Source organism: Cotesia typhae, unplaced genomic scaffold, assembly GCF_013202065.1.
Source record: "Cotesia typhae breed Kobodo isofemale line unplaced genomic scaffold, CoteBio_Ctyphae contig_44, whole genome shotgun sequence".
In the NCBI taxonomy this organism is placed as follows: Eukaryota; Metazoa; Arthropoda; class Insecta; order Hymenoptera; family Braconidae; genus Cotesia; species Cotesia typhae.
This window is the reverse complement of record NW_027423753.1, coordinates 2811921-2835369: the sequence shown is the minus strand read 5'-3', so window position 1 is coordinate 2835369 and position 23449 is coordinate 2811921. Positions and strand designations below refer to the sequence as shown.

General features: G+C 28.4%; 2 protein-coding genes across 2 annotated transcripts in view; both read left to right on the top strand.

Annotated features, from left to right (window-relative positions):
• LOC141529020 (uncharacterized) overlaps positions 1-23449 on the top strand; it is a 50131-nt gene that overhangs the window by 24444 nt on the left and 2238 nt on the right. Inside the window, 20 exon segments of the mRNA XM_074245354.1 lie at positions 352-524; positions 678-783; positions 2310-2473; positions 2627-2848; positions 3315-3571; positions 3749-4183; positions 4286-4519; positions 5100-5232; positions 9688-9856; positions 9940-9985; positions 10076-10365; positions 10724-10852; positions 10997-11347; positions 12076-12262; positions 12392-12851; positions 15373-15535; positions 20441-21246; positions 22393-22592; positions 22718-22870; positions 22945-23068. Coding sequence (XP_074101455.1) covers positions 352-524; positions 678-783; positions 2310-2473; positions 2627-2848; positions 3315-3571; positions 3749-4183; positions 4286-4519; positions 5100-5232; positions 9688-9856; positions 9940-9985; positions 10076-10365; positions 10724-10852; positions 10997-11347; positions 12076-12262; positions 12392-12851; positions 15373-15535; positions 20441-21246; positions 22393-22592; positions 22718-22870; positions 22945-23068 — 4802 coding nt within the window.
• LOC141529018 (uncharacterized) lies at positions 15985-18374 on the top strand. Its single transcript, XM_074245353.1, has 2 exons — positions 15985-17891; positions 18244-18374. Exon 1 carries the CDS (start codon positions 17125-17127, stop codon positions 17887-17889), a length of 765 nt encoding a protein of 254 aa, XP_074101454.1. The 5' UTR covers positions 15985-17124; the 3' UTR covers positions 17890-17891; positions 18244-18374.

Here is a 23449-nt window from a genome sequence, read left to right as displayed (position 1 = left end):
TTCATTTTGAAATTTAATATAAAATTGATGATTGAACTAAAGCTAGTTTCTATGAAAAATCTCAAAATAATGGTTACTGATTCCTTATTGGTTAGAATTAAAGCGCGCGCGTTTGCGCGCCATTTGAATTCCTAGTCAATTAAAAAAATTATGTACTAATAAATAAATTTTCTATAAAAAAATTTCCAAGCAAATAAACATAACTTAAATTAATACCAGAATTATAATTAATTAAATTAATAATTAATTATAAATAAAACATGAATACTACAACGAATACACAAGTGTAATGCAAAAAAAAAAGAAAGAGTAATTTATTATTTCTAAGTATGTAATTGATGAATGTTGTAGTTATTTGGATGAAAGGACTAAGAGACATAACCAGCGGACCAAGATCTTACAAAGAGGGACACGATGATTACGTGAGACTGACACTGAAAAGAGCGTGCCCGTCAGACGAAGGGACTTATTGTATTCTTGTAAAAAATCGTTATGGATGTGATAGAAGTTTCTTCTCAGTTCAAGTAATTAATATCTCTTAATACTCCTAAATAAATTACACTAAATAAAATAATAATTTTATAAAAGACAAACACGTCTATTGTATAACAAATATAAAAAAAAAAAAAAAAAAAAAAAATTTATGAGCTGTGATGTAATGCTCGTTATTAATTTAGGTGAAACAGAGAGCAAGATCATTGACGCCTTCTCCAGATTGGGGTTCTGTCGACACTGACAGCTTGTTGGCCAACATCCACGACAAAGAACGCTCGTATTTGAAACGTAAGACTAATAATTATTATTATTATTATATTTTAAGTAAAAAATATAAAAACACATAATATAACGAGCCGACTGTACACAATAGCATGCTCCAATTCATGCAAGTTCAAATGAGTCTCATCTCTAAAAATATTATGCGAATGTCAGTGCTCTCGGGTAAAATTTTCTATTGGTCGTCTATGTTTCTTCTTTCTTAATATATTTGAAGTTAAACATTTATGAGATGATGAGACAGTTATGAGAGAGCTTGAGAGATAAAATTGGTCTCCCTACTCCCCTTAGTTCTGTTTGAAGAACCGACTCAACTCTTCTTCATGAACAAATTTAAAATCTGGTGTTACTTCCATCAACTTGGTCCCTAATAAATTTTCCGGCAGGCTATTTTTATTTGTCCTCCTACTCTCTCAGGTTTTATTAAATCAAACAAAAATTCCCGCCTCTGCATTTACATTTTACCTTGCGAAATTTGCAAGAAATTTTGTTTTAGTTCTCAGTATGCCAGTTGGTGATTTTACTTATGTCAAATCACAATGTTTGTTTACTTGATTGCTTTTTATATTTGTTTTTTTAGTCATCAATATTTTTTATTAATTTTTTTACAATAAAAATTAGTTTTTAATTTTTGGATTAATTATAAGTCTAAATTATTGAAATTTTTAATTAAAAATCCAATAATTGACATCGCTACACAATAAATACTACTGTAATAAAATTATTGAAGAAAAAAATTTTCGGTTATTATTGACAAGTTTTAAAAAAAATTTTCAAATTTTTTTTTATGGCGCATTTATGATAAAAATTAACGTGAAAGGAGAAAATAAAAATTTCAATAGTTTTTTTTGCCTTTTAAAAGTTTAAAAAAAATTTTAACTCATGTTTTTTTTTAAATTTATATTTTATTTATTTTTTTTTTTAAATTACATAAAAAACAAACAATTTAAAAAAAAAATTTAATATCCGCTATCATGGGTTAAAAGTTGTAATAAAATTTTTTTATATTTTTTTAAAATCTTCAGTGAAATTTTTATTGATTTAGAGATTATTGGCACCTTTTTGAAAAATTGTATAGCGAATTCAATTATTAAGCCAGGTATTAGACTTATAAATTCAAAATTTCTATAAAAAAAAAATTATAATAAAAATAAAATTTTTATTATTCATAAAAAATATTTTAAAGTGTTTTTAAATAGATAATTGTTGACTTAAATACAAAATAATAAATTATTGATAGTTGGTGATGAAAAATAATCAATAAAAAATCATAAAATAATAAAATAATAATAATAATGGATAATTTGGTGAAAAAAAATATTGAAAGTGATATCGAAGCATTGGCATTAGAAAAACTTCGATTATTATGGACTGAAAAAAATAAATATAACGAAATATCTAATTATTTAGATTTCTTAGTTGGTCATCAAGGTAAAAATTTACTCAAAGTCTGACAATACATTAAATAATATTATTAAAAAATTAAATAATGAAACATTGATTTTTTTTTACTATTTAATTTTTGAAAATTTTAGAAGTTCCTGGGCCGATTTCAACTGAACCAGTGGTAATTGACGGTGGCCGTAATTGGTTAGCATTAACCTGGGGCAAAGCAGAGCAAAGAGGATCCGCACCTGTGGTGGCTTACCGCGTTGACGGGTGGCTTTTGGGAGGCGAAGGAGGCGCTAGATGGGTCGAGGTAGCAAGCTGTTAAATATAATTTTAACTTTAATTTATTTACACTAAACAAAACATATGATAACAATAATAATAAGAATTTTGAGTAACATTACGAGAATAAAGACACATTTACCTTGAATGAATGAGACATTAAAAAGTTTTTGTTTTTCAGCTTGGAGTTACTCCAATTAATGCGTTTGACGCGTTCAATTTGCGACCCGGCGAAGAATATAAATTCCGCATCACTCCCAGAAATCGTTATGGATGGGGTGAACCGGTGACTATGACTAATTCTGTCACTGTAAGAGAAGTTGTTAAATTTCCGGAGTTTACTAAAATACTTCCGGGACAACTCAAAGCTTTGGAAGGAACTGTTTTAAATTTAGACTGCGAGGTAATTTATCGGATTTTTTATTTCTATTTTATTTTATTTTGTAAGTACAATACTTTAGTAGTCTAATAAATATTTTAACATTTTAAATAAAATTAAAAAACTTTTTTGAAAAAATATCATGAATTATAAATCTCAAAATTTTTTGGAAAAAAAAAAAAAAATTATTGGTTTTAAAAAAAAAAATTGTAATTCTATTTTCTAATTTTCTGCTTTAAAAATTTTGAACTTCTATGTATGAAAATTGAAAATTAAAAAAAAATGTTTATAAAAATTGACGGAATTCAAAAATTTTTTTAATTTTCAAAATAGAAATTAAAAAAAAAATTAAAATTATTTTTTATATGCTCCCTTATAGCTTTAATAATTTTTTTTTTCATTTTTTCCCAGAAATTTTACAAATTTTTAAGTAAATTACTAACGCGATATAAGAATAATTATAAAAATGGAAAAATAAACTAATGTTTAGGTAAGCAGTGACTCATTAGCACACGTTAAATGGTATCGTGACACAACAGAGATAGAAAATGGTCAAGACTCAAGGTTTACAACTTATTTCAACGGTACTAAGTGTACACTGATGATTGGTAACATATCAGAAAATGATTCAGGGCGATATGTATGTGAGGCAACTAATGCAGCAGGAAGAGTGTCTACGTTTGCGCGGGTACAAGTTGTTGAGGATCCTAAAATTGTAGAGGCTGATTTGAAACTTCGTAAAATCAGGTAATATTTTATTAATTAATAAAAAAAAACTTTGATAAATTCCTAAGTGCTAAAATAATTTTTCTTCATATAAAATAAATTTTTTTTTATAATAATTTAGTTAAAGGTAAATGGGAAAATGACTAAAATTTAAAAATATCTCTAATTCATTCTAATTAATAATTTTTGGTATTACAGATCATCAGACATAGCGAACGAAGAGCGACCACCTGAATTTACAATGAGACTCCGGGACAGGCGAGTCCAAGCAACCTATCCAGTGAGATTGACATGTCAAGTGACAGGATATCCCGAGCCAGAAGTAACCTGGTATAAGTATCGCGAGGAACTTTGCTCCCAAGAGAATATATCAATTTGGAATGACGAGGCTCACTTTCACACACTGGAAATAAATCGATCAACGATTGATGACTTTGGTATTTACATGGCACGCGCTAAAAATATTTATGGATCTGTATCTTGTCGTTGTCATTTAACTGTTGACAAGGGAATTCGTGCCTACATTGCTCCTGAATTCCTACGTCATCTCGACTCTATTTACACTGTCAAAGCTGGCGGCGAGCTACGTATGACCGCGCAAATAGAAGCTTATCCCACTGTTGGAGTTACTTGGTAATTAATAATTATTAATTATGTTTCTTTCATTTTATTTAATTAAGTTGAAATGATTTATTAATAGAAATTAATTTCAATACAATTTATTATTTATAATAGGCACCGAGACGGTCATCGCCTGCGTCCGAGTCGCGATGTGGTAATGACTTTGAATCACGATGGATCCGTTGAACTTGACTTGGCTCACGTGACACCTAGGGACGCCGGATTGTATTGTTGCACTGCTACCAATGAAGTTGGTCAAACCGAGACAACTACTCGCGTGACAGTACTCGATAACGATGATATTAAAAGCGTTAATCAATCAGTCGCTGATGAGTCATTGGACATACCGTAAGCTGTTCAATATTTATTAATTATTTAAGAGTATTGAGGGATTTTAAATTGGGCTATTTTTTTTTTTTTTGCGTCTCCTATAAAAAATGATTCCTTCAAGACTAAAGAGGTTTAGAATTTATTTTATTATTTTAAAATCATTATTAGGCGAAAATTCTTAAAATATAATAAATTAGCAAATTTTCAAAAAAAAAAAAATTTTCATGAATCAAAATTTAATAAAAAAATTAAAAAAAGTCTTTTCTTACACGGAAAGAACAAGATGACACTGGATATCATCCCAGATTATACTGAGTGAAAATTTCAGATAGTAGCTAGTATAATCCAGATTATAATAAGTATAATCCAGATTATAATAAGTATAATCCAGATTATAATGAGTATAATTCAGATTATAATGAGTATAATCCAGATATCACTCAGTATAATCCAGATTACAATGAGTATAATCCAGATATTTTCTTCACTCAAGAAATTTTTTTCTCTTCTCAATAATTTATTTTTTTTATTAAAAAAACTCAAAAAATAAAAACTCATTAATCACTCAATTAATAAACTAATTAATTAACAATTCCAGTTACTCAAAGGAGCCAGTATTCGTGACGAAGCCGCTGTCAACAGAAGCATTTGAAGGTGACACGGTGATAATATCATGCGAAGTCGTCGGAGATCCAAAACCGGAAGTCATCTGGCTGCGTGATTTTCTACGGGTAAGATAAGTAAAGTATATCGACTATTATACCAAGAATGGAGTGTTTGTCAACTCTATAATAAACTAACAACAAATAGCATTAAACGTCATATCAGAAATCAGTGAGACGAATCTATCAAATCTATATTATATATATATAAGCGAAATACCACTTACTCACTCATCACGAGATCTCCGAAACTATTCGCCCGATTGACTTGAAATTTAGCATACTTACTCCATTCGTGATGTAGACGCTCACTAAGAACGGATTTTACGCAATTCCTAGCTATAATGAATTTTTCGTCTACCATCACGTATGCTACTCCCTCCCCTCCCTCTCATTCTTCCCCCTCCCGTGACTTCTTCCCCCTTCCCTATATCTCTCTCTCTTTTTTTTTTTTTAGAAAATGTCATTTTGATTCGCCAATCTAAGAAACCCATCAAGTGGCACCCATCAATTATAGAACTCACCCCCCCCCTCCCCCAGCGCAACCACCCACGCTAATCAACCGTTGCCATGGTCACAGTTGCAATGGTTACCGCTGCTAAAACAACTGTTAAAATGAATAAATTGTAATAATAAATTCGGTTGTAAACTAAATTCAGAGGAATGATTAGAATAAAAGTAGAAAGTTACTAAATATTAATATTCTATACAATTATTATTCAACAGTATTATTCTACACAATGTTAGGCAAATACATGGATTTTCATCGATTGATTGTTGGGACAGTAGGAATTCATAATCATACTTTTTTTAAGAAAGAATAGCTAAATCATTAATAACTGAAATAGCTAATATGTATTGAAATGATCATGAAGGATAAACTCCATTATATCATAAAACAGATAAATATAACATAAATATTAATGTTGATATTGTTAAATGATTATACTGATTTAAATGATTAAAAATAAAATGGTAAATTGTGTGTGATATATATAGGAGCTGTTCTATAGATAGATTGACTCATCACGATATCTCGGGAACTATCGGACCTAGAAACTTGAAATTTGGTAGGAATTATACTTTTGCCCTGTAGAGGTCAGCTAAGAACAGATTTTAAAAAATTCCACCCCCAAAGGGGTTCGCGGGGGCGTTAACAATGAAAAACTCCAGTTTTTAAACTGTAGCTCCTATCAACTCCAATTTTGGTAGGAATCTTTTGTAAGAGATGTAGAAATAATCTATAAACAAATTTCACGATATCTCACCTCACAGAGGGTTGCGGGGGTGGGTATTAACAATCAAAATTTTTAATTTCCAAGCTATAACTCCTACAGACTCCAAATTTTGTAGGAATTTTCTATAATAAATGATGAAAAAATAATTTATGAACGAATTTTACGATATTCTACCCCAAAGAGGATTGTAGGAGCGTTAATAATAAAAAATTCCCGTTTTTAAACTATAGCTCCTATCGACTCCAAATTTGGTAGAAATCTTCTGTGAGAGATGTAGAAGAAGTCCGTGGGAAAATTTTACGATAGCTCATCTCACAGGGGTTTGCGAAGGTGGGTGCTAACATAAAAAATTTTTAATTTCCAAGCTATAGCTCCTATAGACTCCAAATTCTCATTTCAAATTTTTTTCTTCGTGTCAATTATTATTCATTTTTGAAAAAAAGGCCACGCAAATATTATAGTGATTGCACATTGAAAGTTACAATGAATATTAGCTGGAATAATTTCATAGATAAAAGGTATATGCTTATTCGATGAAATTTGGAATTTGTGAAAGTCAAAACAATACTCTAATCAAATTTTAAGTTTAGATCGAAAAATACAATTCTATAATTGCCCAGCGAAGCGGGCGGGTAACAGCTAGTGTAATATAACGGCGAAGTGATGCACAGCCTGACGTGTTTCTTCAGACATTTCCTACATCTTCTTTAGCTGATTTTTTTTTTAAACTAGCACACTGTGCAATAAAAAAAAACATGAAGAAAAAAAAAGAGAAGAAATAGATATATATTGCAAAGATCTTAATCTTAAATCATGTTCTTAAGTAATTTAACAGATTTAAATTTCTAAACACGCCTTAGGCTTGTTGGTTGGTTAGTTGGTTGGTATATATCTCAGATGATAGACGCCAATAAAATGACGTGTCCCCTTGGCCATGTAGGTCAAGGTATTGAATCAAACATTGCTAACATTATGTCCATACACGGATTATAAGTGCAATTTCTTCATGCCTATTTGTAATAATAAACGAACTTGTTAATGTAATGGTAATAGCACAAGATAGTACGTTAATCAATCCAAGATACAAAGATTGTATTGATCTATTGTCTGACATTGAGTTGAAGTGAATTTTAACACTTTGTCCAGAGTCTCTCTTGCTGTTATTGCATTGAGTAACTTCTATTGAGAAAATGATGGAAGAATTAGATTCATTTAAGCTTAACTAGATCAATAGTCAATAGTAGAACTGACTGAGAGGAGTGAGCGAATAGAAGATAATGTTTATGAGTGACCAATCGGTGGACTAAGTGTAAGTCTTTACAAGTGGGGAATTGCGACCTCATGACTCTTGGTCGTTCTCCCGCACCTGGCGCCTTCTTTACCATCAAGACCAATACGTTCAGTATTATATCAGGTCGCTTAGTATCAAAGCATCGTCGAGTACAGTTTGTAGTTTATAATTTATAGTTTAAAGTTTCTATCGCGTTCTGTTGATTATTTTTTTATTGTAAGTCTTTTTTGAGTTATACCTTAGTTGCTAGCTATTAATTATCGCTCAGTATCATCAGTAATTTTTTTTACAATACATTTAACAATAATGAGTTTTATATTTGTTGATATAATAGATTTATAATAATACTTATTATCTATTCAAGTCAAATTCGAATAGTGAGTGATTAATTGTCTGTTACTGTTGTGTTAATTGGTTTTTTAATTTTTTAAATAGCCGAGATAAGTATGAGCTTAGAAATTTAAATGATACAATAAAAATAAGTACAGTGTACAGTTGAGTTAAGAAGACATATTAGGAGAATCTTATTTCTTTATTTATTTTTTAGTTTTATTTTATAATAATTCAACAGTCGAGTCGCGTGCGCAACTTGATAAAGTTACTGTGGAAAAAAAAAAGCCGACAGACGTAATCGTTGCAAGCAGTGCATTGATTGCCCGTATGATTGAATCTTTAGGAAATAAATTCAACTGCGATGTGATAGCTCACACCTTGAGGCTAATAATTTATCAAAATGATCAAGATATGCTTAAGAGGGTTTACTGAAGAGAATTTTTAATTTAAAAAATTATTTTTAATGATAATAATAATAACTAACAACCTTGCAGTCACTATGTGACTGCCGTGACTTGTGAAATATAAATAAATAAAATTTTGGTTTATTATTAAGTAATTAATTTTGTTCAATTGCACTGTAATTTCTTAAATATTCACGTTTCTTAAGATATAAGCTCATCCCGATGTTATACTCATCAAGAGCTTTCATTTGAGTACCCACATCAATTTTTCATATATTTTATATATATATATATATATATATATATATATATATATATATATATATATATATATATATATATATATATATAAATATATCAAATATATGAAAAATTTATGTGGGTACTCGAATGAAAGGTCTCGATGAGTGTAACATCGGGGTGAGCTTATATTTTTAAAAGTGTCAATAGTTCACAAGACACAAGGTCAAAATAAAGGTCAAAATAAATTTAATTAATAAAATATAAAAAGAGTTAATAAATTATAAAAATCACTTATATTATTTAAAATATCTTTTTAAAGACAAACAAGGATACCTGAGGCGTTGATTTATCGATTAAAAATATTATTTATATCCTATGTACATATTAGTCCCGGTATTGATAAATTTTTTGCATACATTAATTACTTAAGACAAATATGCATGATCACGATCCGCTAAAGACATATTAAGAAGATAATATGTATATAAAGTTGCCGCTTACAATTTATTAAAACCATTATCCGTTGAGTCGTTGAGAAGAAAAGACAATGATCTTGTTTACTCAGCATTAAATTTAAATATTAAATACATATTAGCCACCACAAATCTCTTATACTTATATATAATAACTCCTTATATATAAATATTTATATATATACAAACTAGAGATTTAACCACAAGGTATAAAACTTTCGCTCCCTATATGGTTGACAGTTTTCTGAGTGAATAAAATCCATCTCTTTTTATTTTTGCTTTTATTTATCTCTATCAATCTCCCTGTCAGGTATTAAATTTAACTAAAAAATATTTTATTCTTTTATTTTGACCACACGATTGATAATCGCAACCATCAAAGACTGTTTTATATTTACGAGATCAAATAATAAGATTAAAAAATAAAGAAGAAATATATTGTCTGAGATATTATCTTCTAAGTGTAATCAAATATATTAAATTGATTGAGTAATAAATAAAATTTACTTATTATTATTATTATTTTTTTTTTTTTGTTACAGCCGGATTATTACAAAGACGCTCCGCATTTCCGAAGAGTTGGAGCTGGACCACAGTATCGTCTTGAAATCCCTTACGCAAAATTAGACTTCACTGGTACTTATTCAATAATTGCTAAAAATTGTCATGGAGAAGCGAAAGCCGTAATTTCACTTCAAATTTACGCTCGAGGTAATTATGTAATCAATTAATTTAATTATATATTGATGATGATTTTTTTTTATTAATTAAAAATTTTTTTTTGGGACGTTTAGGCCAAGGAAAAGAGGACAGCGGTATGGAATCAACAATAAAACACGGGTAGAGATACTCATTAGTTGCACAACTTATGTTGACATAGATGACTAATGATTAAAGATGATGAGCAAACGTATATTTGTCTGTCTGTAGTAATGTCCAGACCTTGCCGGTGATTAAGCGGCCACTTCGAGACTTGAGATGTTGTGACGGCGACGCCATCACCTTGGTGTGCAAGCTCCACGCAAAACCGGAACCAGACATCAGATGGGAGAAAGGAGGAAAACTCTTGCCTCTTGGGGGTGATTTTGCAACTGACTTTGATGGAGAGACTGCCAGGCTCAGCATTCAGCATGTTTACCCTGAAGATGAGGGAGAATACACCTGTGTTGCTTACAATGAATTGGGAAAAGCTTACACCTCCGCTTGTGTAATAGTAGACGGTAAAAAAATTTTTTTTGTCTTTTTTATGATTAAATTAATGATTTTTTTTTTTTAGAGATTGTGTATGACCTTGTATCTTGTGAACTATTGACATTCTTAAAGATATAAGCTCACCCCGATATTACACTCATCGAGATCTTTAATTTGAGTACCCACATCAATTTTTCATATATTTTATATATTTATATATATTAAATATATATAAATATATGAAAAATATATGAAAATGCATGTGGGTACTCAAATGAAAGCTCTTGATGAGTGTAACATCGGGATGAGCTTATACCTTAAAAAACGTCAATATTTAAGAAAGTACAGTGTAATTTAAAAAAATTAATTAAAAAATTTTTAATCCAGTTCCTGAAGGTAAGGAAACTGCGTTAAGCAGAAGATTAATAAAACCTCCAGGTTTTCTATCAGCAAACTCGACGCCTATATCAACACCTCGATCAACTCCAGTGAGAAGTCTCTCACCTTCGTGTTGCAGTAAGTAAAAGTATAAACAAGTTTGTTTAAATAACAATCTTATATATTTTATTATTAAATTTAATGGCCTAAAAATTTTTCACACATTTTCTTCTAAATGTTCCCTGTTATATTACACATATGTTAATTGTAATTTATTGTCAGAGCGTGAAGTAAAACCAGTTACAAAGACAACTTGTGGATATACGGGTGGAAGACGACCACGAATGCCCACCAGTCCTAAATTCTACGCCGTACCTCACAATAAAGTTGCCGAAGAAGGTGAAACTGTGAGGTTCCAGTGTGCTATCGCTGGACATCCTGTGCCTTGGGTTACTTGGGACAAAGACGGAATTTCCATTACACCAACTGCGAGAATCTCTTTAAAGGAAAGTGATGACGTAAGAATTTTGGAAATAACTGAAATTACTCACGAAGATGCGGGACTTTATCGAGTTACTTTGGAAAATGACGTCGGAAGAACTGAAGCTACTGCGCGGTTGGAAATAATTAAAGGTAATTTTTTGTGATTTTATTCATTTTATGTTAAGTAGATTAAAAGGCTATGCACACTTGAATTTAAAAAAAATTTTTTTTTTATATATTTTTTTAAAAACTATTTTTTTTAATTTATTTTTTTAAAAATTTATTTTTTTACTTAATTTTTTTATTCATAATAATCATTAGTCAAAATTGTTTTTTCAATGTCATAAGTAATAAAAAATTAATGATACTGAAATTAGCAGACATCTGACAATTCTTGAAATTTTTATAACCAATCAATTATTATAAAAAATATATTTTAAAAAATTCGCACTAATAATTTTATAAAATTTCTACATCTGGAATTTTTGGTTCCATGATAATTGATCCTCCGACAAAATATCCTCGGAGATATTTTGTTACGGAGATATTTTGTCCGTAGATATTTTTTTTGGGGGATATTTTATCACAGAGATATTTTTTTTTTGGGATATTTTGTCACGGAGATATTTTTTTGGGGGGTATTTTGTCCAGGGATATTTTGTTGGGTATATTTTTTTTGAGGATATTTTGTCCAGGAATATTTTATCGAGGATCAATAAGCCTGATACAATTATTAAAAAAAATTTCTTGATAAATTTTTTTAAAAAATCGGTTATTTCTTCCTTCTACCTTCTAAGTGCGTATAGCTCTTTAAATTGCTTTGATAAAACTTTCTTCCTGTATAAATAAATATTAAAATTGCTTTAATAAAAAAATAGGTCGCCGTAGTTCCATTTCAAGACCAATCCGTACCAGGAGTGCATCACCAAGGACTTATTCTATTTACGGCGGAAGAAATCCAAGTCCTACACCGCGATCCGATAGTCGATTACAGCCTCCACGAATTAGTGACACCTATTCAGGAGGAAGAGGAACGAGTCCTACGCTTCCTCGATGGCATTATAGGTGAACCAGTTAATCAACTACTCATAAATAAATATGAAATAATATTATTGAATTACTTTTTATTTAAATTACTTGTTATCAATTTTATTTCCTTATTCATAAAAGTATGATTATATTGATGATTTATAGGAATGGTAATGCTGTCAATGACGAAAAAATAAACGCCAAGACAAGTTCTACGGAACTTAACAAACCTCGTAGTTCCTCAGTACCAAGGCATTGCAAAATGGAACGTGAAAAATCAAATGTTAAACAAGTTTCTGAATCTCCGATAAAGAATAGAAAAACTCGACCATCTCAACATGTCACTGCTCCAACTCAGTCGTCAGCTAGAAAAACTTCCATACCAGTGAGACGAAAGTCTTCTGTTAAGCTGAATAGCAATAAACAAGATAAAATTGATTCTAAGGATAAGGAAAAAAATTATAATTCTAAGGACAAAAATTTGAAGAAGAAAATTAAAGAAGAGTTTAAGTCGCCAGTGATTTTGACTGTTCCAGCGGATATTATTGCGTTGAGAGGTGCTAAAGTTATGCTTTTGACTACCTATGATGGCTATCCTAGACCAACTGTTAGATGGCTGAGAAAGGTAAGTTATTTTTTGATCGGTTATTATGAAAATAAAATTAATTTTAAAATGAGAAATTAATTAGAAGTAATTTTATAAGAGCTAGTGAAGAAATATTTTTAATTAAAAGAAAATTATCCAAGATTTTTATTTAAGGACATTTTATATAGAATATTAAAAAAAATGGTAATTTTTATTACAAAATTCAAATTTTGAAGTAGAGTAGGGTAATATGGACTTAATTAAACTGTACTTAAAATATTTAGTACAATTTGAGATTAATAATCATGTTAATGAAAAAATAAAAAATATACTTGAGGAAAGAAGAAAAATTTATTTTCTGAAGTATTTGTTTTATTAAATGAGTTTTTTTAAATTAAATTTAGTATCATTGGAAAGGTTTTAATTTTAATTTGTACTTTTTGAAAATTTCATATGGTTTTTTAAGATAGTTAATTTATTATAATGAGTTTTTGAATTATTGTAGATTCGAATTTTGAGCTGAATATATTTTACATATTTTTTGTGATAGTTAATTTTTTATACTAATTTTTTAGAGGAGTTTTAAATAATTTTACACTGAAAAAAAAAAAATTAACGAATCAAGGAAGAATTTTTGAACCCAGATAGTAATTTTGAATCAAGTATAAATATAAATATATTTTTTCTGTGTATAAATTTATCATAATTATATTTTTATTTTTGGTAAAATTTACCATTTTTTGTCTATAATTTCACGAAAATAAATTAAAAATGATTAACAGAAAAATTGTCAATTAAATAAAATATTGTAGATTTTATTAAAAATATTCTTCAACAAAATTTTTTTACCCGTCGGTAAAATTTTTGTGGATATTTTTTTAAGTCATAAAATGAAAAATTAATCTAGTTAACAATACCAAAAAATGACCCAGTAGTTTTATTTACATAATTGTATAGATATATTGATTTATTGAGGAAGATAAGAATTGTATCAATTCTAATGAAATGTCTCAAAGTCGGCTGAGTTAAACTTAAAACTTTTTCTAAAAATAATATTTAACCATATGTGAAAAAAATAATATTTACAGACTAATGACATTTTGATAACGATAAATTTTGATAACATTTTGATAACAAACAGTTCTGTTTCTTACACACGAGTTCAGTAGTTGAGTGTCTTATCTCTTCATTGCTTCATTCCTTGATCACCGCAATACAAGCGAACCAGATGAATCGACCACACTGTTAATATTACTATTCATCAAGCATAACAAGAAATCATTTGTATTTTACTAGTCTTACGGGTCTATCATTCAAGATCTGTTAATTAAAAAAAGCGCGTGTGAAAATTTTTGCAATAATTACAAACAATTCAATTTAAAATAAAGTCATACCAGTAATAATATTTCAACAGTGAATTTTATATTAAAGTTTAATAAATCACAGTTTTTATTTACGTAATACAAATAAATTCTTTGTAAGTGAGCACTCAATAAGATAAAGAATTAATTTTTAATCGTGAAACTACCCCGCGTTTTGTTGACGTGATAAATAACTTCACGAACGTGTAATTTTACTTTTCACGACACGTGTGCAATCAAGTGACGTGAACAAACAATAAAATAAATAAACAACAAATAAAAAATAATAAACGTCCGACATTCTTTTATTGTTTTATTTATCTCAGGGAAATTAAAACTTTACCAATTTTGCCATTTATTCTCTTTATCAATTTTCAAACAATTATTTTTATAATATTTATTATTTAATAATTATTTTTAATTCATACATTTAAATATCTAATCAAAAAAATATTTAAGTGTACAAAAAAAATTTTATTTGTAATTATTGCTCAATATACTTTTTTATTAATAGTTTTTGAATATAATAATTAATCGAGCCACTGACATTTTAATCAATTGAATTCTCGTAAACTTATTCAATTACATTTATAAAAAAAAAAAAAAAAAAAAAAAAATTATAAATCTATATTATAAAATTTAATGTCTTGCTGACTAATGTTACAAAAATTACTATTTATGATTATTATCTTTACATTAGAGAATATTTTAATAACTTAATTTTTTCTTTACTTATTTTTAATTATTTTTAAATTATAAGAAATTAATTTCAATTATAAGTATTAATCAAATAGTCATTTTTTCTAATTTTTATATTTTTGGCGCCATAAAAAGCGCGCGAAAATATTTAATTCAAAAAATAAAAATGTAGTTACAATTTTGCCATTTTATAGATTTTAAAAAATAATTATTTAGTGTTTTAATTAATTATAAATAAAATAAAATTTTTTAAATATTAAAAAATTAGAAGTTGTCAAATAAAATTTGAAATAAAAAAAAGTCAATTATTGTTTTTGGATTGTCAATTTTATCTTATTAATATACAGCGATAATTAACTTTTATTTACTTTTTAATGCTTAAAAAAAACATTTATTTAAAATTGTGTCAAAATGCCCGGATAAAAAAATATTATACAGCAATAAATAACAATAATTAACAAAAACGCTAGATATTTAATTAAAATGAATTTAAATTTCAGGGTCGTGATGTGACATTGGATGATAAAACCGAAATTGAAACCAGCGCAGGTCTCACCTGTCTGACCTTGTTAAATGTGACGACCGAGGAGGCAGGAAAATACGAGGTGTTTATTGAAAATAAACTGGGAAAAGATTCGCGACACGTCAACGTCACTGTTGAAGGTATTAAATTAATTTATCTGTATACATTTACATATAGTTAAATTTATACGTACAAGATATGTGAAGAAATATCTTCCTCGAAGCCATCGTTTTCATTCCATACGTCAAATAAAGAACCATTTCATAATCAAAGTACAAAACATACGTCAAGAGTCTGCGGTGTTTGTACTTTCTCTAAAATATTTAAGGGGCACACCTAGTGTGAAATTTCGAAAAAGTCGATTTTTTTTTTTTTCATATTTCGGTAGATTACACCTTTAAAAATAACATATTAAAATTTCAAATCGATATCTCAAATAGTTTTTGAGTTATAACATTTTAAAGAGCAGCCGCTCGGCAGCTAGAGTGTCATTAGCTGCGAAACGTACCTGAAGTATTGTTCAGAGTCTACTGTCTCTTCCAGCCCCTATAACACGATTCCAGTTTCTATTGTTGGCTCTCAGGTATACAAAAATATATCATTATAATAATTTCTAGAAATTTCTAGAAATTTTTCGTTTACTGCCACGTAAATTATTTTCGGAGCCAGACACATTTAGTCTCATTGTGATCGTTGTATCGAGCGCATCATAATTTTACACGTGCTATTTTCTTGAAAATGAGTGATCAATCTTCATATTCAAATAAAAAAGGAACTCACAATGTTCCTAAGCATCGATCAATTGCGAAAAAAACGCAAGTTTACCGGAAATAGATTTACATTTGAGCAATCTACTGCGAATACCAGTACGTCCGCAGAAAAGTTATTACAAAATAATGACAATAATGTTGTGATTGACCCATCTCATGGATATTGTATTTTGCAATTTTTATCAGTTTTTAGTGCAATTAGTAATTTAGTGGTGTGTAAAACCTGTCAAAAAAAGTTACTTTCAATCAAGCAAGTTCAAGAGGTCTAGGGTTCAAAATTGCTATTATTTGTGAATGTGGCAATTCGTATATTAATTCTGGACCAATGATTAATAACGCATTTGAAATAAATAAACGTATTGTTGCTGTGATGCGTCCATTGGGCATCGGAATAAATGGGATAAATTTTTTCTGTGGATTAATGGATTTAGCATGCAAATTTTACGACCAAACTTTTGCGGGATGTTTTATGAATTTACAGATTGCAGCCGAAACTGTTTGTAAGCTCAGTATGCAGCAAGCTATAAATGAAGAAAAAGAGCTTACATTAAAGAAAGAAAATTCGGAGACAAATTTGACTGTTAGCGGCGATGGTACCTGGAAAAAACGTGGCCATACTTCCCGTTTCGGAGTAGTTACGCTGGCAGGAAAATACAGCAAGAAAATTCTTGATTCATGCGTAAAATCTACATATTGTCAGAGTTGTGTTTTTGGAAGAAAAAAAAAGATAGCGAACCTGAAGATTATGAGGAATGGCTATCATTACACGATGAAGAATGTGATGCCAATCATAAAGGATCTGCCTCAAAAATGGAAGTGGATAGTGTAAAAGACATGTTTGGTCGTTCCATTAGTAAATATGGTGTAAAATATACCCGCTATATTGGTGATGGTGATAGCGTTACCCACAAAGGACTTATAGATTTGAATCCTTATGATATTCCTGTTGCTAAATTGGAATGCTATCTACATGTGAAAAAAGAATGGGAACACGTTGCCGAAGTGTAAAGAACATTAATAAGAAATTAGGAGGAAAAAGTAAAACATCACAAAAGTTAACTGTAAATTTTATAAATAAACTCCAAAAATATTATGGTTTAGCAATTATGAGGAATCAAGATAATGTAGATGAAATGTATAAAGCAATCTGGGCAACATTTTATCATTTCTGTTCAACTGACAAAAACCCAAATCATAAAAATTGTCCAGAAGGCGCTGAAAGTTGGTGCGCTTATCGCCGCGCGGAAGCTGAAGGAATCACTAGTACATTTAAACACGATTACCTCCCACTGGATCCAGAAGTACAAGAAGCTATAAAACCTATTTATGAAGACTTATCTCGATATGAATTGCTTGATAGATGTAAAGGTAACAATACTCAAAACAACAATGAAAGCTACAACGGTTTACTTTGGCACTTTTCACCCAAGCATCTTCATAATGGCTTCAAAACTATTGAATTGTCAAATAATTTTGCAACTGCAATATTTAATGACGGTTATTCGTCAATTTTGAAGATATTCAATGTAATGGGAGTGATAGTTGGACCTGCAGCAAGAGATTTTGCGGCTCTTAAGGACGACACGAGAATACGAATCGCTGATTATCGCCAAAGGGCTTCTTCAAAAGAAGGTCGATCATCTCGAAGAAAAGCTTCTTCAGCTGAACAAGCCCTTTTCGAAGAAGAAGAAGGTGTATTATATGGCCCTGGAATAGCAGATTAGCTGTAAATATGATTTTAAACCACTTATAACAGTGGAAACGATCATTTTATCTTTAAACGCGTTTTTCTCGAAACAGCATTTTCCGAATTTGCTGCAGTGATTACTCAAAAACAAATGATCCGATCACTATCGAATTTTTTTACATGTTCTATATATAGTTCTCCGTACAATGACCTATCGATTTTTTGATCTGATCAAAAATCGAATTTTCGCAGGCCACAAACGACCAAAATTTTAGGTAAAATTCGACTATTTTTTTAAAACGCCGCCATATTGTCAATTTTTGATTTTTTTTTTTATCGTAGGTCATTGTACAGACAATATTATCTAGTTTAACGAGATATTTTTTTTTAGATTTCATCCACGGAGAAGGCCGGAATCACTGCAGCAGTGAAGGACCGTTTTTTTTTTCGCGCCGTTAGAGATCGACGATAACTTAAAAAATATTTAATTTTTTTCTTCAAAAATTTCATTATGTATTCTTAAAACATGTATAAATATATTCTTAAAATTTTAAAATAATTGATAAAGTATTTTTTTTAATAAAAATTCCCAAAAATCACGTTTTTTTTAGGCCGTTACACTAGGTGTGCCCCTTAAGCTTAAACTAAAATACATTCATCAAAATTACGTTAGCTGACATTCAAAATTTTTAAGAATTTTTTTTTTTTCATTGAAAAAATTATTATAAAAAAATTTTTTTAAATTTATTTGTAGAAAATTAATTTTTTTTTTTTTTTTTATTTAATTACGATACTAAAGTTAGCTGACAGCTGTCAATTTTTCAAAATTTTATAATAAATCAATTACAATTAAAAACATGCTTTAAAAAATTTCCACTAATAAATTTTTTAATTTTTTCAAGTGGAATTTTTTTATTAAATTTTTTTTATAATAATTTCATTGCTATAAAATTATAAAAAAATTTCTAATGTCAGCTGAATTCTGTGTCATATTTAATTAATTAAAAAAAAAAAAAATCAAAAAATTAAAAACGTCAGCTAACTTAATTTTCATGATATATTCATGCGCTAGATCATTCCAAAGTCCGTGAAGATGATTTGTAATCAAGATAAGTTTAATTGTACTGGACTTATTGTGTGTAAAAGCTAGATTTAGTTGTACGCATCTAAATCCAGTTCCTAATACGCAAGTTTGTGTCTAGCCGTCGACCATGTGGCTCCGATGACAAAAACCTCTCTTTTTACCCAGTCTTGTGTCTTATCCGGCTCGGAGCACATCTCTCCCTCATCCTGGTTTTTAATAAAAACGTGCCGGTACGATTTATACGCATATGCGTGCTCAACTCCCCGTGGCCTCAAGCCTCAAGGCTCCCTAGTTGAGTTTTCTAAGGCTTATTCGCAGTTTACTCGCGAGTCTTCTCTAAAAAACAGCTGCTGGTTACGATTTTTATTTCGTTAACTTTTCAATACTCTTTATTTGTTATTGTGCTCATTAACTCAATTCGACGCTCCAATTGCTTAATTTTATTTCGGTTATATTGTGATATTTAAATATTTAAGTGTTTAAATTATACGAAAGGCATCGGATATTTTTTTTTTTTTAAGGTAAAGTCTTCATAAGAAATTTTTAATTTAAAAAATCACTTAATTTTTTATATTTATTTAAAAATGTGTTTTCAAATATTTCTTCTTTGGGATCATTTTTTAAATATTTTTTATAGTTAATTAGAACTAATTAGATTAGATTAGTTCAATTAAAATGGATATTTTTTTTTATACGACAATATATATTTTTTTGTATGGATTAGAAAATTTTTTATCTAATAGTTCTTCTTTAAAAAAATTATTTTTGAATACTTTCTTTAGATTAATATCCAATAATAAAGTTAAATTAAATAAACTAAAATTGATACATATATATATTTTTTTATATATATAAGAAATTATATTATCAAATATTTCTTCTTAAAAAAAATTTATTAAATATTTCTTCTTTAGAATCATAATTTAAATACTTTTTTTTTTAAATTAATACTGTTAAATTAAATAAATTAAATGAATTCAAATTGATATTTGTTGATTAATATTTTTTCATATGTTAGTTTGATATAATAGCATAGAAATTTTTTTAAATTTATTTAAAAATGTATTTTAAATTATTTCTTCTTTATAATAATTTCTCTCATATATTTCTTCTTTGGAATTATTTTTCATAGTTAAATTAAATAAATTAGCTCAATTAAAATTGATATATGTTTTTTTTGTATGTATTAAAAATTATTTTATCAAATATTTCTTCTTAAAAAAAAAAAAAAAAAAAAAAAAAAAAAAATTATTTCTTCTTTAGAATTATAATAAAAAAATTTTTTTTTAGATTAATGCAATTAAATTAAATAAATTAATTATTAATTAATTGAATTGAAATGTATATTTGTTTCTTCTTTTTATGTGAGTAAAATAAAATTCAAAAATATAAGAAAAATAATTTAAAAAAAGGTAAAATAATAATAATAAAAAAATAACTATAAATAATTTGATTAGATGTTATGTTGAAATATTTAAAGCATATTTCTTTGTTATGGAAACAGGTCCTCCAGAACCTCCGGCAGGTAGTCCAGCAATCCAGATTATTAAGGACTCGAGAGGCGTGACGTTGAGTTGGAGATCCCCAGTTTACGACGGTGGTTGTGCTGTCACGGGTTATTCAGTCGAGATGAGACGAGGCGAGGAGCCGTGTTGGGTCGCTGTAGCAGAAGCTAAACACTCGCTCAGTCATACCATCAGTGGACTCGATCCCGAAGAGTCCTACCAATTTCGCGTAAGAGCTGAAAACATTCATGGATTAAGTGAACCAGGAATGGAATCCGAGACAGTGATAATCACGAAAAGTGAAACGAGGAAGATAACGACCAATATATCAGGATTTAGCTTGGATCCTAATGAAGACACCGAAGACGAAATAGAGCCGGCGTACGAGCCGTGTGTTGTGACGCCTGAATCCGGATTTTTGTTCGACGAACGCTATAATGTCCTCGAAGAACTCGGCAAGGGCAAGTACGGAGTCGTCAGGAGGATTGTTGACAAATCTAATGGCTCTAGTTTTGCCGCTAAATTCGTAAGGACCATCAAAGCCAAAGACCGCCAGCAGGTTAACGATGAGATAAATATTATGAATATGCTGAGGCATCCTAAATTGCTGAGATTAATTGCTGCATTTGAGAGCCCCAGAGAAATGATTATGGTGACAGAATACATTTCTGGTGGTGAATTGTTTGAACGTGTTGTCGCTGATGATTTTACTCTTACGGAAAAAGACAGTATACTTTTTGTGAGACAAATTTGTATGGGAGTTGATTATATGCACGGCAATCTGGTTGTTCATTTAGATTTAAAAGTAAGTTTATTATTTAAATTTTTTAAATATTTTTATTTTTGTGCGCTTCATTATAAATGATTCTATTCTACACTCAAAAAAAATTCTTGACTGAAGTGTAAATTTTTTTGGCTCAAGAAAATATTAAGGAAGATTGAAAATTTCTTGAATTAAGCCAAGAAAATTTCTTCTTGCCTCAAAATAAAAATCGTTTTCCTTAAAATTTTCTTGGTACAAGAAATTTGTTTTTTGTGTGTATATACAACAAAAATTAGTAAAAATTAAATTTTTAATTAGTATTAAAGTTTTTAAAAATCTCTCGAAGGTAAAAATTTTTTTAAATCTTAAAATTAACAATTTTAAAATTTTCTATTTTTGATAAACGTATTTAATGAAGTATTTTACCTAATTGAAACTTTTATTTCAAAATTTTAATCATCATAGCCACTTATCATTATCAGTTAAATTTTTTTATTACAAATTAAGTTAAATGACTGGTCAATTAAATATCTTTTATGAATCATCAAATAGTAGCGTGTTATCTAATTGACATCTCACTATTAAAAGTCTAAGAAAAAAAATTATAATTAAAATTAAAAAGTAAGTCATTTTTTGATTTGTTAAAAATCAATAAAGCATGCATGGTGGTCCGTAATTGATTAGATTATTGAAAAAAAAAAAAAAAAAAAAAAAAAAAAAAGTAGTTAAATCAACTATAATTTCTAAAAATTTCTAAATCAATAATTGTAATAAGTAAATTACTAGACCGTTATAAGCACATACTTATTTTATTTAATTTTATATTTATCAATTGTAAAAGGAGGATTATAATAGTAATATTTCCATTGATCTGTAAAGACATCAAGTGAAACTTGACATTCCTTTCAACTAATATTGTTATGTATTTATAAATGTATTATTAAGCATAGATTTTAATAATGTTATTTTTAACAATGTTTAATTAATTCTACAAAAACTTTAAAAGCCATTTTTTGATAAAATCAGACATTTTTTTTTTTAGAACAAGTTTTAATTATTTAAAATTGATTATTAACAATAATTTTAAAAAATTACTCATAGTAAAAATATACAGGCTTAAAATTTCAAAATCAAAAAATTTTTTTAAAAATAACTTCTAAGTATAATAATAAATTAATTTTTTTTTAGCCGGAAAATATAATGTGTCATACGCGAACGTCTCATCGAATAAAATTGATAGACTTTGGGCTGGCACAGACATTGAAACCCGACACACCAGTACGTGTATTATTTGGGACTCCAGAATTCATTCCGCCGGAAATAATTGGCTTTGAACCAATTGGTACCGAGTCTGACATGTGGAGTGTCGGAGTTATTTGTTATGTTTTGTAAGTCAATAACTTTTGTTCTACTGCTGCATTTTAATCTTTATCAATATTAATATATTAATATATATCCAAAAAGAATATTTATTTTTAAAATAAATAATAATAAATTAACTATTGATACGCAGATTAACTGGACTTTCACCATTTATGGGTGAAAATGACGCAGAGACTTTTGCTAATATCACTCGAGCAGACTTTGACTTTGACCACAAAGCGTTTAGCGCTATATCTGAAGAAGCTAAGGATTTTATCAGTGGCCTTCTTATCAAACGAAAAGAGTAAGTATTTTAATTATTTATTTATTGCCTTGATTAATTTTTATTTTACTCATTGTATTATTATTTTTTTTAAGGTCGAGAATGTCTGCTAAAGAGTGTCTGAAGCATCCGTGGCTTGCACAACGCGCTGAAAGCATGAGTAGAGTTGCTCTACCAACGGATAAACTCAAGAAGTTTATTGTGAGACGAAAGTGGCAGGTAAATAATTTCGTAATATATTTTTATTATTTATTTGTTTTTGATTTGAGAATTTGTTTACTTTTTAAAGTTTTAATTTTAAACTTCCGAGTGATTTTTTTTGAAATTTTTAAAAGGTGATTGTTTAGTTTTTTTTTTTTTAATGAAAGTTAATTTGAAAATTAACTTTTTTTCTTTTAAATTGTTCTATATAATATAAAAATTTGTAAAAATAAAATTTTTAATTAGTATTAAAGTTTTTAAAGTGAAAAAATTTTTTTTTTCACCAAAAATTGTTGACAAAATAAGTTTGTATAATTTTATCGATTTCTAGAATTTTTTTTTGTATTTTGCGTGTATTGAAAAAAATTTTTTCAAGTGTCAATTTTTTTATTTTTTCAA

Excerpts from the sequence above, each read along its gene's own strand:
- LOC141529018 (XM_074245353.1), top strand. The coding sequence starts at position 17,125 with ATGCTATCTACATGTGAAAAAAGAATGGGAACACGTTGCCGAAGTGTA.